Raw genomic sequence first — 15986 nt, forward strand, 5'->3', positions numbered from 1 at the left:
AAAAAAAAAAAAATAAATAAACTACAGATTAAATGACCCAGACCCTGTTATAAACTACATCCCAGAATAATCAAGGGAAAAGATATGTGTGATTGTGTTACAAGCTGAACTACTCAAGCTTTTTTTTTTTTTTTAAAAGATTTTATTTATTTATTTGACAGAGAGAGATCACAAGTAGGTAGATAGGCAGGCAGAGAGAGAGAGGAGAAAGCAGGCTCCCTGCCAAGCAGAGAGCCCGATGTGGGATTCGATCCCAGGACCCTGAGATCATGACCTGAGCCAAAGGCAGAGGCTTAACCCACTTAGCCACCCAGGCGCCCCCTGCTCAAGGTTTTTATGGGCAATATTTTACTTAAAAGAATGAATGACAAAAAAAACTATGATTATTCAACTTGGGTATTTGGCAGGCATTTTATTTAAAATCAATGAAGTTAGGCTGTCAATTCAAGGAAAAAAGAACAACTGATGTTATTTGTTAGCAATGATAAAATTGAGTTTTGAAGTGAAAATTAAAATTTTAGATTTATTATCTGTCACCATGTACTTGACTTATCAATACTCAATAATTTTTCTGATGAAATTGGTGACATTAACAAATGCTGTTTATTGATGTTGTGTAATGAAATGTGTAAATATTTGGAAACATCTACATACACACTGAACCAATGGTTTCCAACTGACCAATGTATGAGGATAAAAAATTACGAATGAGGAAAACATCTATTCATAGCATACAATAGAACAATGGATTTTAATATTTCTGAATAGCAAATTTTACTGATAGGGTTTTAAATTCCACTTCTGTAGTTTTGGTATATTATCAAAGAATTTCCACAGTTATCTGAAAAAGCTATGAAAATCCTTTCTTCCCAACTACTTATATGTGAGAAGCCAGCTTTTATTCATATACTTCAACCTAAACATTTGGCAAAAAATTGAATGCAGAAACAGATATGACAATCCAGTTGTTTTCCATTAAGTAAAATGGAAAATCGTTTTTTATTAAAATTTTGTTTCTTATGTTGACATAGAATACTTTTGTTTACCTTTAAATGAATTAATATTTTAAATTTTTATTTTAATTTCTAATTCATTAAATATTGAATGACAATGCACATAAACAAAAGTTTTTGAGGTCTTCAATGTTTAAGAGTATAAAGATATCCTGAGACCAAAAAGTTTAAGAACCACTGTTCTAGGCACTTATTAATGTCACAGCAATTCATACTGAGATACTTACCTCATTTCCTTTAGGATTTGGAACATATGGTTGCAATGGTTCTATTTGGACTTCAGCTTGAATTGAATGAAATACTTCATCATTGTCTGATGATTCATCTTCTTTGTCCTTTGAAACAAAAAGGAAAATAAATATTTTAATTGTTAAAATGCAAATGATAGGAGCGACTATCTTCACAATGTACAACTTAGAAGAATAATTTTCAAATATTAAAATTGATTTAAACCAGTAGACTCTAATAGTTTTTGGTTCTGGATTCCCTTTGGAATCTGAGGAGATTCTAACTGCATACAGACACACATGTCTGCATATATTTTCAGGGGGATCATTGACCACCTGCAGCCAATCTATTAGACCCAGGTTAAGAATATCTGGTTTAAGGCTTAACTCATAACCCCAAACTGTCACATTAACTAGTCAGTTATAACTATGAAGTTCGGTCTGCTTGTGCAATGGAAGATCTGTAATATAGCAGTGAAAATATTTCTCACTAACTGAGCTCCAGAAGCTTAGGAAATTTCCTGTTTTCACATTTAAACCAATCAATATTATTCCTTCAACTCATAAAGAGTAATGAAAATGAGTTTTCTTTTCTTTGGTTAGTTGAAAAATTCACATAAATTTCTAAATGCTAACAAATTTTTAGGCAATTCACAAGATCTATGACTTTGAGTTATTATCAATTTTTTTTATATTTTCTTTAAAAATCACATATAAAGATATGAATGCCTGTACAAGATCTTAGGGTCATGGAATTGGTAACTATTATTTATTGACTTTTTCTTCCATTTTAGAATGGCTTCTCACATGCATAATTAAAACACCAAATGACAATAAGTATGTGTCGTGCTACTAATACTATGAGTCTTGCAGGGATGCATACAAGTCTTTTTCATAAGTGCAAAACCCATTAGATTTAATTGTTACTATTCCTCATTGAAATTAGTCACTAGCATTTTAGATGCCTTAATTTCAGGCAAATATCACCACTCTAGACTCATACCTCCACTTCTCTATATGTTTTCTTTCTCTTCCTATCTCCACCTTTATTGGGAATATGCATCCGTTTCCTCTTTGGGGCCTTTCTTCACTTGCTGCTTTTACCTTTTCTCGAGTTAAACATGTTAGGGAAATAACATTCGTTTAATTGATACCAGGTTTTAATTTAGGATTCCTTTATATAAATGGATGCTATGAAGTATTAGAAAACAAGTGCTCTCTTAATCCTATTGACCTCTTTAATTTGCTTATAAAGCCCAGAAACCCTTCTTTGTCAGATTAAATCTGCCGGATAGAATTCATCAACTCCAGCCAAATTATATCCACTTATATTAGAGAATTTGAAAGAATGAAGTTTTGACTATTGGAAAATAAGATAAAGATAGTAACATATTGCATTTCAAGAGTACAGAGATGAATTTGTAACTTGTGTCATGTTCTATGCAGAAATTTCATTGATTAATTATGTAAAATGGTGGAAAATTAGTGAGACAAGTCATACATATGGTAAATACAAAATGCTTTGGAAATTGCTTTTATTGTTTCATTTTAGCCTGGATTTAAACATCCTAAAATGAAAAAAGAAATGGTATAATTCACTTAAATAGCACAGTTCAGCATTCTTTGGGAAGAAAGACAAATTAACTTAGAGGTTGGGGAACAAAACCAAAGTTTTTGTGTGTTTATTTTTAATGAGTTATTTTTAAAATTTTGAACTATGACAGTAATTTTCTTTTTTTAAATTTAATTTAATTTTATTTCTTTTCAGTGTTCCAGAATTCATTGTTTATGCACCACACCCAGTGCTCCATGCAATACATGCCCTCCTTAATACCTACCACCAGGCCCTCCCAACCCTGCATCCCTCTCCCCTCCCCCCTCCAAAATCCTCAGTTTGTTTCTCAGAGTCCACCGTCTCTCATGGTTCGTCTCCCCCTCCGATTTCCCCCAATTCACTTCTCCTTTCCATCTCCCAATGTCCTCCATGTTATTCCTTATGCTCCAGTAATTTTCAAAGATCAAATATACTAATTTTAAAAGTCCTTATGGTGTCCCTTTGTTAGTTAATAATTAAAGTTATATCTCTACAAAGATAAAAAGCAATTACCTGGATCATTCAAGCCAATTTTTCTTTTTCAAATTTAGTCATTATTATCTGGAAATTTTAAGATGATTTACTTGAACTACAAATTATTAAATGAATCTTCTCTGGGACACAAGGATATTTATTTCATTTGGTCTTAACAGAGGGAAACACAGGCATGAACTAGCATGTTTTCTCTGCATATTTGATTCAATTAAAATATCAGAAACTCTTACATTTGCAGCTTGTCTCAATTCTTCCTCGTGCTGATTAAAGATATCCTCCCATCTGTTCTGGCGCCTTCGCCTGCAGGCTTCTAAATCTGAGAGCTCAAACTCTTCAGGTCTCCGTGATAACTTTGCCCGGAACCTCTTTGGTGATAGTCTTTTTGCCAATGCCTGCCTTAGACTAGAAACTTTTGATTTTTTCTTCCGTGCTTGTTCTGGTTGAGAGTAAAACATGTTTGAAGACAGGTTTTCCATCAAGGTTTGCAATGGACCAAGTGGCTTTGAGTTATGTGAGTCTGGTGCTCGAAGTAAGCCTCTTGATAGTCCCTCTATCAGTTCTTGAACTGAGCCAACTGCCTGTGGGGACTCTAGTGCCCAGGCCTGTGCTTGAGGTGACCCTTCATTTTGTCCCTCTACTGGAATGAGTACCTGAGTATCCAAATGTAGTGGCAACAGCACATGGTGGTTCTGTGAGAGTAGGGGCAGGAATACCTGGGCATGTACTCGTAAGGACTCAGGTTCTTCTGACTCAGTCTCTGCTTGTGTGGGCTCAGGAGCCTGTTCCTGTACCTCTGGCTGTACAGGTAGCTGGTTCTGCTCCAGCTGCTGTTCAGGTACCTGGTTCTGCCTCTGCTGTTGTTCAGGGGCCTGACCCTGCCTTTGTTGTTGTTCAGGTACCTGATCTTGCCCCTGAAATTCCTCTGGTACCTGGTCCAGATCCTGTGGCTCTTCTGATGTCTGGGACTGAGCCTGAGCCTGCTGCTCTTTAGGTACCTGTACCTGTACCTGTAGAGACCTAGATGCCTTAACCTGAGCCTGTAGTGGCATAAGCATCCAGGCTGCCCTCCGTAGTCGTGGAGGTGCCTTAATCTGCATCTGTAGGGGCCTAGATGCCTTAGCCTTAACCTGAGCCTGTAGTGGCATAAACACCCGAGCTGCCCCTTGTAGTCGCTGAGGTGCCTGGGCTTGCCCCTGTAGAGGCCTAGGTGCATTGTCTTGAGCCTGTAGTGGCATGAACACCCTGGCTGCTCCCTGTAGATGCTGAAGTGCCTGGACCTGTGGCTCTTCTCGATCAGGTAACCACCTTGGCTGAGACGGTTCTCCATGCAGAACTCTAAGTGGTCTACATCTACTGCTGGTTGGCAATCTCAGAAGCTCATGAGTACAAGAAGGTCCTCTAGAAAAAACATATAAATGATTGCTATATAAGTATTGTCAGTTGGAGTGAAGCCATTTGGGGGAAATGCCTTTATTTTAAAAAATGGAAATTTTGTGCAATAAAGATATTTTCAGTAAATCTTTTTTGAATCATTCCTGTAATGTCTGAAATATTCTTTGTATTACTAATATACTCAGTATTAATTATCTAATAATCTACTTTCTCATTCTATTGCTAGAAATTAAGGAATCTTTGAGTAGTAAGAACAATTTTTCCTCAAAATTTCCATTCAAATATCTTTTGAAAATATAGAGAGAGCTGTTATTTGTTGTATTAGGAGGGATTAAGCTCTTCTGAGTCAAATGTTAATGGGATAGAATCAACTGTCTTACATAAATTGCTAACAACAAATTATATTTGTGATTTATCTAACACACCTGAATCTTCTCATGGTGTATTGCTCCTTAATAGCTTCTTCTCTTTCAAAGATCAGAGGTATTCCTTTTTATAAAAGAGAAAAAATAATGCAAAAAAATCAGCAGAGGTTAGTGTAATCTACCTTAGTCAGTTTTCACCCTTTAATGCTCAGGATGTCACGTGAATCACAAGGACAAGAGGGTAACCCTTCAAATCACACTTGGTTGGTAATATGGACCATATCCTGGTTCCTAGGCCTACTTTTGCAGTACAATGAAGCTATTACATACAGACTAATTTCTCTAGGCACAGGAAAGGGAATTTAGCAATTTGGTACCTGCAATCTAAAGAGAAATAATTGAGAAAGACAAAGGGAGAAAGGGACAAGTGAAACTCTTTAGATAGTTGTTGAGCATGGCGTAAAGTTGTGTGATCTAGATGTGAGGACTTTATGGCTTGGGCCTACTCTATCTTTGGTCCTTTCAATGAGGGTCATTGAAAATGAGGGTCAGGAACATCGGTCTTTCCAATGAGAAGGTAAAAATTTAAATTCTGAATTTTATACTTAACACATTCAACATGTTCAGCTTCTTTCATTTCTGCTATGCTGTACTGAAATATAGAAGCTTACAAACAAGAGTGTTCTTTTGAATTTCCCAAGTAAAAATGTTTAAGGCAACTGTATTTACATCTATGTAATTCCCACATAAATGTGACTTTTCCTGCAGGTAACATTTTGGAAGTCTTGCAACTCTGGAAATTAGCAAATTCTCAAATAGAAATGGGGCCTTCCCACACCCATTTGAGACTAGCTGGCTTTTGTGATGCTGATCCAATGAATTTTCGCCCATGGTTAAATAAATTAATTTCTGCTGTTTCTCACTCCAAAATAGGATACATATAATTATGTAGATGGAAGAAACTCTACTGAGATCAATCCCGTAGCTATTCTGAGAATGAATTCTGTTTCCAGTTTCCCCTTTTCCCTTATATCACCACTCTCAATACTGCCCATGGTGCCCCAGATTAAATGTGGAGTATGCCATACAATACAAAGTTAAAACTTCCTAAGTAGTTTAATCTGGATTTGATGAAAATCCATCCTGCCATTTTTGGTATTAATATATAGAAATTAACTTTTACTTGTATAAATTAGTCCTTTTAATTACTTCTCATATAGTTGGAGATTAGTACACAAAACAGACTTAATATGGTACACAGAAATTACTTCAAAATTAACAATCAAAAGATACATAATTACAAATCTATTTATCTCATTGGAGAGAGTTAAAATATCCAAGAAAAGGATAGTAAGATATAGATTTTATTACCTTTTCATTTATTTTATCTCTTTAGTTAGGAGTTTTCTTAAAATAAAATTGGCATATCACAAAATTATTCTTGATGCTTTCAAGGTTTTTATAAATATGAACACTTGTCAGTTGTAATTGGCAGCAATTTATAATCATATATATACAGATGATCAGGTGAGAGAGAATTAACTGTACGTGGTGTATTAGTGGAAAAACTAAATGTGGAAGGCCTCAGAATTTTTACTTTTAATCTAATTCTTAAATATTATTTTTTGAGACAAAAATGAATAAAATCTGCTCTCATCTAAATATTCATCCGGTAAGATGAAAGTTGACACATGCCAACCTTTTTTCTGTCTCTTTTTAATGATTCCAATAAGATGCTTCTTCAGTGACTCAACAACATGTCCTTCATTTTTTATATTCCGAACAAAAGGGTGATGAAGCATGTTTGCAGAAGTAGGACGAAATAGGAAATTTTTTATCATGCACTTTTCCATGAAGTTGTGGAACTTGCGAGACCTAAAAGAAATGAGTCAAAGGGATAAAAGAGCATCCTCAGGCTTGCCATATCTTCTCCCATCCTCACACATATGCTACTCTTCAGGTCATATTTTTGGAGAAAGTTGCCTCTAGTTATAAATTGTCATATGTCTTAAAGTTTGACAATATACATTATACAACAATGCCACTCAATCTCAGATAAACCAGAGTCAATGGCATTTAAATAGTAGTAGAACTTCAATGAGTTCAGAAGTATGTACATGGTACAAAGTTAAGTGGTAGGATGGCAATGGAGTGGTTAATGTGATATATATAGAACATGTATCTAGATTGGTCAGCCCACAAAAGTCACACTTTGAAGTCTGAATGTTTCACTTTTGACCACATGTCTTTTAAGCTACATAGTTGTAAATGTAATGATCCAAAAATGGGTGTTAGTAGCACCAGGGCTAATCTTATAATATGGCCCATGAAAACAGAAGTGTCCAGAAAGCCTGAATCTGTGGGAAGGGTTATATTGAATCACAAGGAAAAATGTCAGCAATCAAATCACAGCCACCACTTCTAGCAGTGCAAGCTATAAATACTAAAAATAAGCAAGAGCTTCTGACACTCAACCAAAAAGCTTCAGTATAAAGCGTTCCCAAGTTAGTTGGCCTTTAACACCCTGAGAGAACAAATCCTCTTCTCTAGGTCTGTGGATGTTTAGTTTAATGGGCCAAACAACTGAGCTGTATATCACAATCACTGACTACTTATCTGGGCACAGTGAGAAATGTCACAAATGATTTCTGTTGGTCCATGCCACTAATGGAGAAACAACTAAACATGCCATTAATTGCAGGTCAGTGAGGTCATCATAATATACTATGGAAGGTATTACTTATATCTAGTTGGCTAGCTAGCTTTCAATGAAAACTAATCATTAAGACCCCCAATTAATGTATTAGCTTTAAGGCAATATTGTCCAACAAAGATGTTGAAGCAAGACTACAAAATTAATTAAAACTCATTTGCTACATAAAAAGTGTCAAGTTAATGTGTTTAGGAGATTAAATCATTCATCTTTACCATCCACTGGATTTGACTTTGGGGGCAGATTCCCGCAAAATAACAAAGAGGGCTTCCAGAGGCTGAAGATTACACAGGGCTGCAAAGGAAAATAGTATGTTTAGAATGAATGAGAAAGGTAACAACAGAGCACACTCCTCATTCTAGAGGGGATTCTCGGTGCTCTTTCACATATCATGCTGAATAGACATTAAGGAGTAAATAGATACAAGATAATATAATGACAGGAAAAGTTCGTTTTAATGTAAACAGTCCATTATATAAGATCCTCAAGCTTTGCCATTGCCAGGTGTGGCAAATTAATTAAAAAAACTACACTGGATAAAAATTTCAAAATGTATGATTGATGATTTCTATCTAGAGAAGTAAACAAAAATAGAGACAAACACTTATCTATATTGTGTTGTAGGTATCTACACTTATAAAAATTGAAATATGTCATTACAGGCTTAAAAAGTCAACCAAATTAATAGCTAAGCCCAACAATGTATAAGGAATAATTTATCAGTCTAAAAATATGAGAATAATCTGTTTTGGAAACTGACAGTCCTAAGAAAAGAAGTAGATTTAGTGTAACTATTAAAACACACCCTCTAGAGTAAGATCACCTGGGTTCAAATCCTAGCTCTTTCTTTGTGACTCAGGCAAATTATTTAACCTAATTTGCCCTGATTTCTTTATCTGAAAAAAAAAATCAAGAATTCCTTAAAAGAGTTGCCATGAGGATTGACCTACATGTAAAAGTGTCTGGCATAGAGTGGGCACTTAATAAATATTAGCTATTGGTATTACAATAAAGTTTTAACTATCTGGCACTTCATATCTGTGCCAAATTACAGGACTTCCATTCACTTTTTGAAACACACAGCTACATAAAGAAAAGCCTATTCCATTATATGCTATATAAATTCATTACTGTGTTGGTCTGAAAATTTTCTGTAAGCTTTCTTATAAGCATTTAAGTATGTCTCTCACTTTGCTTATTTCCTCTTGAGTTTTGAGTAAAGAAAACTGGCAGTGCAGAAAATTTCCAAAGGAGAGCCATACTTTAAATTTCTTCTTTCTTGATATATTTTGTTTTATTAAGTTTTTAATTTTAACTCCCGGATAGTTAGCACACAGTATTATATTAGTTTCAGGTATATAATATAATGATTCAACAATTCTATACATTACTCAGTGTTCATCATGATAACTGTGCTCTTTGATCTCCATTACCTATTTCACCCCTTTTCCCACCCACCTCCCCTCTGGTACATCAGTTTGTTCTCTATAGTTGAGTGTGTTTCTTGATATGCCTCTCTCTTTCCCTCTCTCTCTTTGCCTGCCTTGTTTCTTAAATTCTACATATGAGTGAAATCATATGGTATTTGTCTTTCTTTCACTGACTTATTTCACTTAGCATAATACTCTAGCTCCATTCATATTGTTGCAAATTGCAAGATTTCATGCCACATCTTCTTTATCCACTCATCTATCAATGGACACTTCTGTGATTTAGCTATTGAAAATAATGCTTCAATACATGTAGGGGTGGATATATCTTCTCAAATGAATGTTTTTTGTAGTTTTTTGGTAAAAACGCAGTACTGCGATTACTGGATCATAAAGTAGGTCTATTTTTAACTTTTTGAGGAACCTTCATCCTGTTTTCCACAGTGGCTGTACTGGTTTGCATTCCCACCAACAGTACAAGAGGGTTACTTTTTCTCCATATCCTCACCAACAAGTTTTATCTAGTACTACAAGTGTGTCATTTATGTGAGGACAATTTGATGTTATTGACTCTTTAGAGTCACCCTTTATCCTCCAAAATGCATGTCTAGAAAAACTACAATGCCAAACTGGCTTCTTGTAATGGAATGATATAAAGGTGATTGTTAAAAGGTCAAGCTAGGGCGCCTGGGTGGCTCAGTGGGTTAAGCCTCTGCCTTCAGCTCAGGTCATGATCTCAGGGTCCTGGGATCGAGTCCCACATCAGACTCTCTGCTCAGCAGGGAGCCTGCTTCCCTTCCTCTCTCTCTCTGCCTGCCTCTCTGCCTACTTGTGATCTCTCTCTGTCAAATAAATAAAAAAAAATCTTTAAAAAAAATAAAAGGTCAAGCTATTTTTTTTCAATTATATAGGTATAAATTAATAGATGTACAGGTTTATAATTGAGGGCAGAGTTATCCCCAAGCTGAAAAGATCAGGATCAAGAGTGCCTGGGTGGCTCAGTTAGTTAAGTGTCCAACTCTTTATTTTGGTTCAGGTCATGATCTCAGCACCCTGAGATTGAACCCTGCATCAGGCTCAGTGTAGAATTTGCTTGAGATTCTCTCCCTCTCCCTTTCCCTCCCTGTCTGCCCCTCTCCCACAACTCATGGGCTTGCATCTCTATGCACACTCTCTCACATACTCTCCCTGTTCTCTCAAATCAATCAATCAATCACTCAATCAGGATCATATTTGATTCTCTTCATTTCTTTACTCTGTCCAGTCAGTCACCAGAATCTGTCCTTTAAACATATTTTAAGTGGGTTTGTACAGTATTAAGCAGTTGTCATTTATTAACATTTGAACATCATGTAGTCAACTAACAACATCCTCAGGGGTCAAGACATAGATCACAGACTAAGGAAGTTTTCATTAAGGGAAATGAGAAGTCCACAAAAGAATGGAGCATGTGGGTACAAGAGCTATGTCAAACAGTGGACATTTCCTATATAGTCTAACTTTAGGAATGCCAGTAAATGCTCCATTTATCCCATATCTAACATGCCTAAATATTTCACATTAGAGTATCATTCCTTTGAAATAGCAAATCTCTTTTAAAAATACATTTCATAGAGGGTATAATGTTAAGTGAAATAAGTCAGAGAAAGACAGACACCATTTGATTTCACTCATATGTGAAATTTAAGAAAAAAAACAAATAAAGAAGAATGAACACAAGTCCTTAAGAAGGTCCTGGTGTGGGATGGTACAGATCTTCTCTCCTCCGAGAGCCTCTATAGCACCCTTTCTGTTGGAAGTTACTTTCCTTTTTTTCCCCCTTATTTTTCTGGGAGAGACTCACCAATGAAAGAAAGAAATTTTGTTATCTGGACCTCAGAGGCAATTATCATATAATTGTCACTTTGGAGAGCCACCCCCTCTGAGATGATAATTATCAAAACCTGGAGGATTTCTGCACTTAAATTAATGACAATCATTTCCATCCAAAGTTAATACTCCAGGCAACATCAGAGGCTGGCAAAAGACCAATGTTTTAGCAGTGTGGTTATTTCAAGTTGCTCATGACCAAAGTTGCAGCATTCCAATTACTTATTTAGGAATGTTTGTCCTATTTTTTTTTTCTCATTGTGAATTAAGAAGCTCCTGATCCTTACACATATTTTGTAAGAAGTTTGCCATTTGTGTACTCCATGTAAAACTCCTCTGTAATCCTTCTGTAGTTTTCTCCTATGATTTAATATTTTTGCATGAAAAAATGAAACAAAATAAAGATGAATCAGGAAATACAAATCTGCAAAATGTAGAAAGCTAGTTTTCTGGAAAAGAAATGATAAGGAACATTCAGAAACAATAGAAAAAATATTCTACTTGATGCAGTCATGTATTCTAAATAAAAACATGCATCAATACTCATATGAAATACATATTGTGAAGAGAAACAAGAGGAAGAGAGAAGAAGAAGGAGGAGGAGGAGGAGGAGGAGGATGAGGAGAACTAGAAGAAGAGGAGGAAAATGAGGAGGAGGGGAGGGGGAGGGGAAAGGAAGGGTAAGGTGGGAGAAGAAAGAGATAGAAAAAGGAGGAGAAGTTGTTGATCAATATAATACAAGTATGTTCACAAAAACAATCTAGAGATGAAGAGGAATAATATGCATCTTCCCTTTCTTATTTCAATTTTATACATGTGATATATATATAATTTTCCATCATTGACTTTTTATTTACCCAACATAGATACTTTGTAGTTTTGGAGGGCACTAAAAGAGAGGAAGCAGTAACCTGATCTTAATATTTATCCCAGATTTAATCTAAGCCTCTTCTGTGATATTCTAAGGGACAACAGGAATTCTTAACAATCATGTTACTACTATTTTTACCCCTTGAAATTACTCCCATTGGCCTTGAAACACAGTACTAAGATAGTCCAAATTTATAAAGTTTGTTGGGTGAACATTGTGCAGATAGAGCATGCAGGAACATCGGAACCTACAGGATCTCAGAAATGTGGAAGCAAAGAAATTCCACCCCCACTTGCCTGCCCCCTAACAAATACTCCAGGCATTTCCTCACTTCTCAACCAACAATATCAGGGATGTATTTATCATTTATATCTTTAGATTAAGATATTAAAGACAGTTATTATGCTCTGTTTATGGGGGTCATACATTAGATGGTTATCAATCATTTATAGCCAAGTTCACATTTCAATTCCACTTTCCTATCAGAAAGCAGTGTCCTGAGAGAACAGGATGCTGACAGATCATTTAAGTGATGGAGATGAGGGAGAAACAAGAGGAAATTGAGCCTTCTGAGCAATTAAGGCCACTGGAGTGGCTAAAAGGATCAAGGAAGGCACCAACGGTGGGTTGGAGTGACTTCAAATGAAAAACAAAACAAAACAAAACAAAAACCTGACTTCCCAAGTTTAAGGATTGGTTTGATTTCAAAGAAACACGGGAAGATTTTCTTAACTATCACATTCTGAAACAGTAGCAGTGTGTGACTATAAATGTTCTGGAACCTAAATATTCTACCAATCACTATGTGCTGGAATGGCTATAGATTCTCATTAGTCAGGACTGTAAGTACCAAATACTTTGAAGCCAAATTGAAACAATACTCAATAGCCTAAAATAAGGTAACATAAGGGAAAACACAACCTCTCTCTCTCTATATATATATCTGGCCATTCTGACTAGAACATTTGATAATCATTGAAAAGGCCACTATTTACAGTTTGGCAATAGTGTGACACCTGTGTGACCAGTACAATCTAACTGGTACAAGTGGCAGATTTGTACAGCATGCTTCCCCAACTTTTTAATAAATAAACATTTTTACTCACGAGGAGCCCCCTCGGCCATTTCAATAGCAGTGATTCCCACAGACCACACATCACTCTGCGAAAGAAAAAAATGACCCCAAAAAGTCATTTAACAATGGGAAACTAATAGTATTTAGAATCTCAAAACAATCTTCAGGTGGGAAATTGTCAATGCCAGAGCCATTTTATGGGTTTTCTACAATGAGCCTTCATTATAGGCTGGCATTATAGGAAGACATTATCTGACCTTTGATCAGCCAGTAACTGCACTACACAACAGGATGATATGGGATCGTGTTCAGTGTAAGGAAAATTCATCTTGAATGTATTGCTATTGTTGCCTTATTGAAATAGCAAAAGGAGCTTGCTGTGAAGAAACCCTATGACATAGATGTATTAGTTGTGCTATCTTAAGTAAATGATTTAACTCTCTGTACCTCAGTTTCACTCTATATAAAATTGAGATAATAATGATATCCATCTCATAGCACTGGTATAAGTATTAAATGGAATAACATACATAAAATCACTTTAAGTCAGTTCCTTGAATATAGTAAATTGAGAATATAACTATTTTTATTCCAGGAAATTATATTCTAAGAAGCTCAAGGAAATTATCCTCACTATTAACTGTATTTTGTTTTTTAGAATGTGGAAAGGGCACAGGGCTGGAGTTATACTGCCTGGCTAGATGACTTCTACAAAAGTTAACTGAATTCTGAGAATCTCAGTTAATAGATTTCTTAGCTTCAAAGAATTAGTGTGATGGTGTAAGTTGAAGTTTTCTTTCAATTTACATGGGGCTAAAAAGTAAAAATAAATAACTAATATAAGAGAAAGTCCTTGGAAGACTGCAAAAAGTTGTTCAGATATAAAGCATCCACTTAAAAGTTGTTTACCGCAAGCCACTTAAAAGAACATTATGCCTCCACCATCTCCATAGCATGTAACAGCACTAGACTATAAGCTCTCAATAGATCTGCTTGCAGATAAAGCAAAGGGCATTTAAGGGAAAGGGAAAAAAGATGAGACTTGAATTAATCAACTTCAAGTATTGAGTCCTAGGTTCCACACAACTAAAACCACAATGAATTGTTTGGATGACTTATGATGTGAAAAGTGAGTGTGGTTTTTCCAGTCTATAGCAAATGGAGAGTTCTCTTTCCACATCAGCTTTTTTGAAATGTGTACATAGATGTATACTGTCCAAATTGCAGTTTCAGTGGAAATTTTAATAAATAGCAAGAATTATTTCTTAATTATTCTGTCCCACTGATTTTCAGTGGTTTGGAGGTGAACCATGACAAGGATTTTCTCCTTTACCCTGAGTAATCAAATTATTATTTTTTTCTTTTTGGAGTTAAGTGTGGGGATTAATAATTGGCTTTACATTCATTCATTTTTAAGTTTACAAAGTTCTCTGTCCATGGAAGTTAAATTTCCATATAAAGCCACATAATATAATATTTCCCCCAAGGTGTTGCAAGCAACATGAACTAGACATTATTCTTCAAATATAGATAATTCCAATAGTCTACTTTGTCTAAATTCTTAAAAAAATACTATATTTATGCATATAATCAAACCACTATATGAATAGCAGCTAGTATTTCTTACTAGAGTTTAATGTGAAAGGAGTTGCCTGTTTTTTATTCTTTTATCATTTAAAAGTAAACATTAGTCAAAAGTCCTTTCCAACTTTGATTCTCACTATCTGAATCCTCACACTTACTCTGTAATCATAGGAGCGTCTCGGATCTTCGTCACAGTCAATCACTTCAGGTGCCATCCAGTATGGTGTTCCAATGAAACTATTTCTCCTCCCGTTAGTTCTGCTCACCTGGGCACTCACTCCAAAATCCACTGCAAAATTCAGCATATGTCAAAATAATTAATCAGTAACAAAAAGCTCAATAAGTTATTTCTTTAACTTGGAAAGCCAATACAAAATCCACAATGGATAACAGATTTTCATTCCAGCCCAGAAAACTTTACCATGAAGTCTACTCCAGGAATACTGGGAAATAGGCTTTTGCTGCTATTTATGTTGGAAAGAGACTCAGAAGTGCTATTATAAATCTACAGTAGGTTTGGCTGAGTTTACCACAAATATTAAAAATAAAGTTCCATCAGTATACCCCGAACCTCTGAAGTGATAACATATGTAGTGTTTGGACCTGCCACCAAGCTGGAGGAAGACCAACACTATAGGCAACATCTAAGAAATCGAAAACCTATTAGTAGTTTATTAGGAAGCCTCACTTATGACATTAGAAAGTCCTATTACACCAATGAAGAAAAATTATTTTTCTGCTATAATTTAGTTCAAATTTTTCTACAGATCTCCTGAACCAGATGCAAATATTCACTGTGGTATCTATATCTTAGTTTAGACTATAAAAGTTCAGTCTTCTATTCATCTGTGGGATACATTATAAGAAAATATTTAGTATGGTATCCTCAGTAACAGACAGAAAAAAAAAAAAAGGCCAAAGTAGACTGGGGTTATTTAGTCCAGAAAAAATAAGATGAAAAATGAAAGTAGATGAATTTTTTTCAGGGATGAAAAATGAAGTAGATTTTCTAATTTAGAATGGTTTCCAGGAATCTAAAGGATGGAGAACAACACTGACTGAACAGTAATTTGAAGAACTTGAGAGAAGAAATGAAAAATTTAGAAGTTAGGAGTTTAAAGTAGATTTAAGGAAGGATTTAACAAAACAAGAAAAGTCTGTAATATTTGAAAGTCATCATTGGATGTTAAACAATCTTATTATCTAGATTTTTTTTGAGAATACATTTAATCAAAGTTCAGCATTCTTACTATCCCTTGAGGGCGAACTTTAAGGGCAAGAGATACCGATGTCGGCCATGAGTTAATATATATGACATTCAGGGAAGAAAATGAGAAGGGGTGATGAATGGAAGAAAA

At 35.3% G+C, this 15986-nt stretch overlaps 1 protein-coding gene across 1 annotated transcript in view; it reads right to left on the reverse strand.

The window, feature by feature from the left end:
- LOC111161307 (Nik related kinase) overlaps positions 1–15986 on the reverse strand; it is a 137518-nt gene that overhangs the window by 45002 nt on the left and 76530 nt on the right. The window contains exons 8-14 of the mRNA XM_022524898.1: positions 14787–14917; positions 13076–13130; positions 8015–8093; positions 6786–6961; positions 5147–5210; positions 3560–4727; positions 1241–1348 (exon numbers count right to left, since the gene is read on the reverse strand). Coding sequence (XP_022380606.1) covers positions 1241–1348; positions 3560–4727; positions 5147–5210; positions 6786–6961; positions 8015–8093; positions 13076–13130; positions 14787–14917 — 1781 coding nt within the window. The remainder of the gene's footprint in view (positions 1–1240; positions 1349–3559; positions 4728–5146; positions 5211–6785; positions 6962–8014; positions 8094–13075; positions 13131–14786; positions 14918–15986) is intronic.

The sequence above is a fragment of the Enhydra lutris genome, unplaced genomic scaffold (assembly GCF_002288905.1).
Source record: "Enhydra lutris kenyoni isolate GAN:26980312 unplaced genomic scaffold, ASM228890v2 scaffoldscaffold83, whole genome shotgun sequence".
In the NCBI taxonomy this organism is placed as follows: Eukaryota; Metazoa; Chordata; class Mammalia; order Carnivora; family Mustelidae; genus Enhydra; species Enhydra lutris.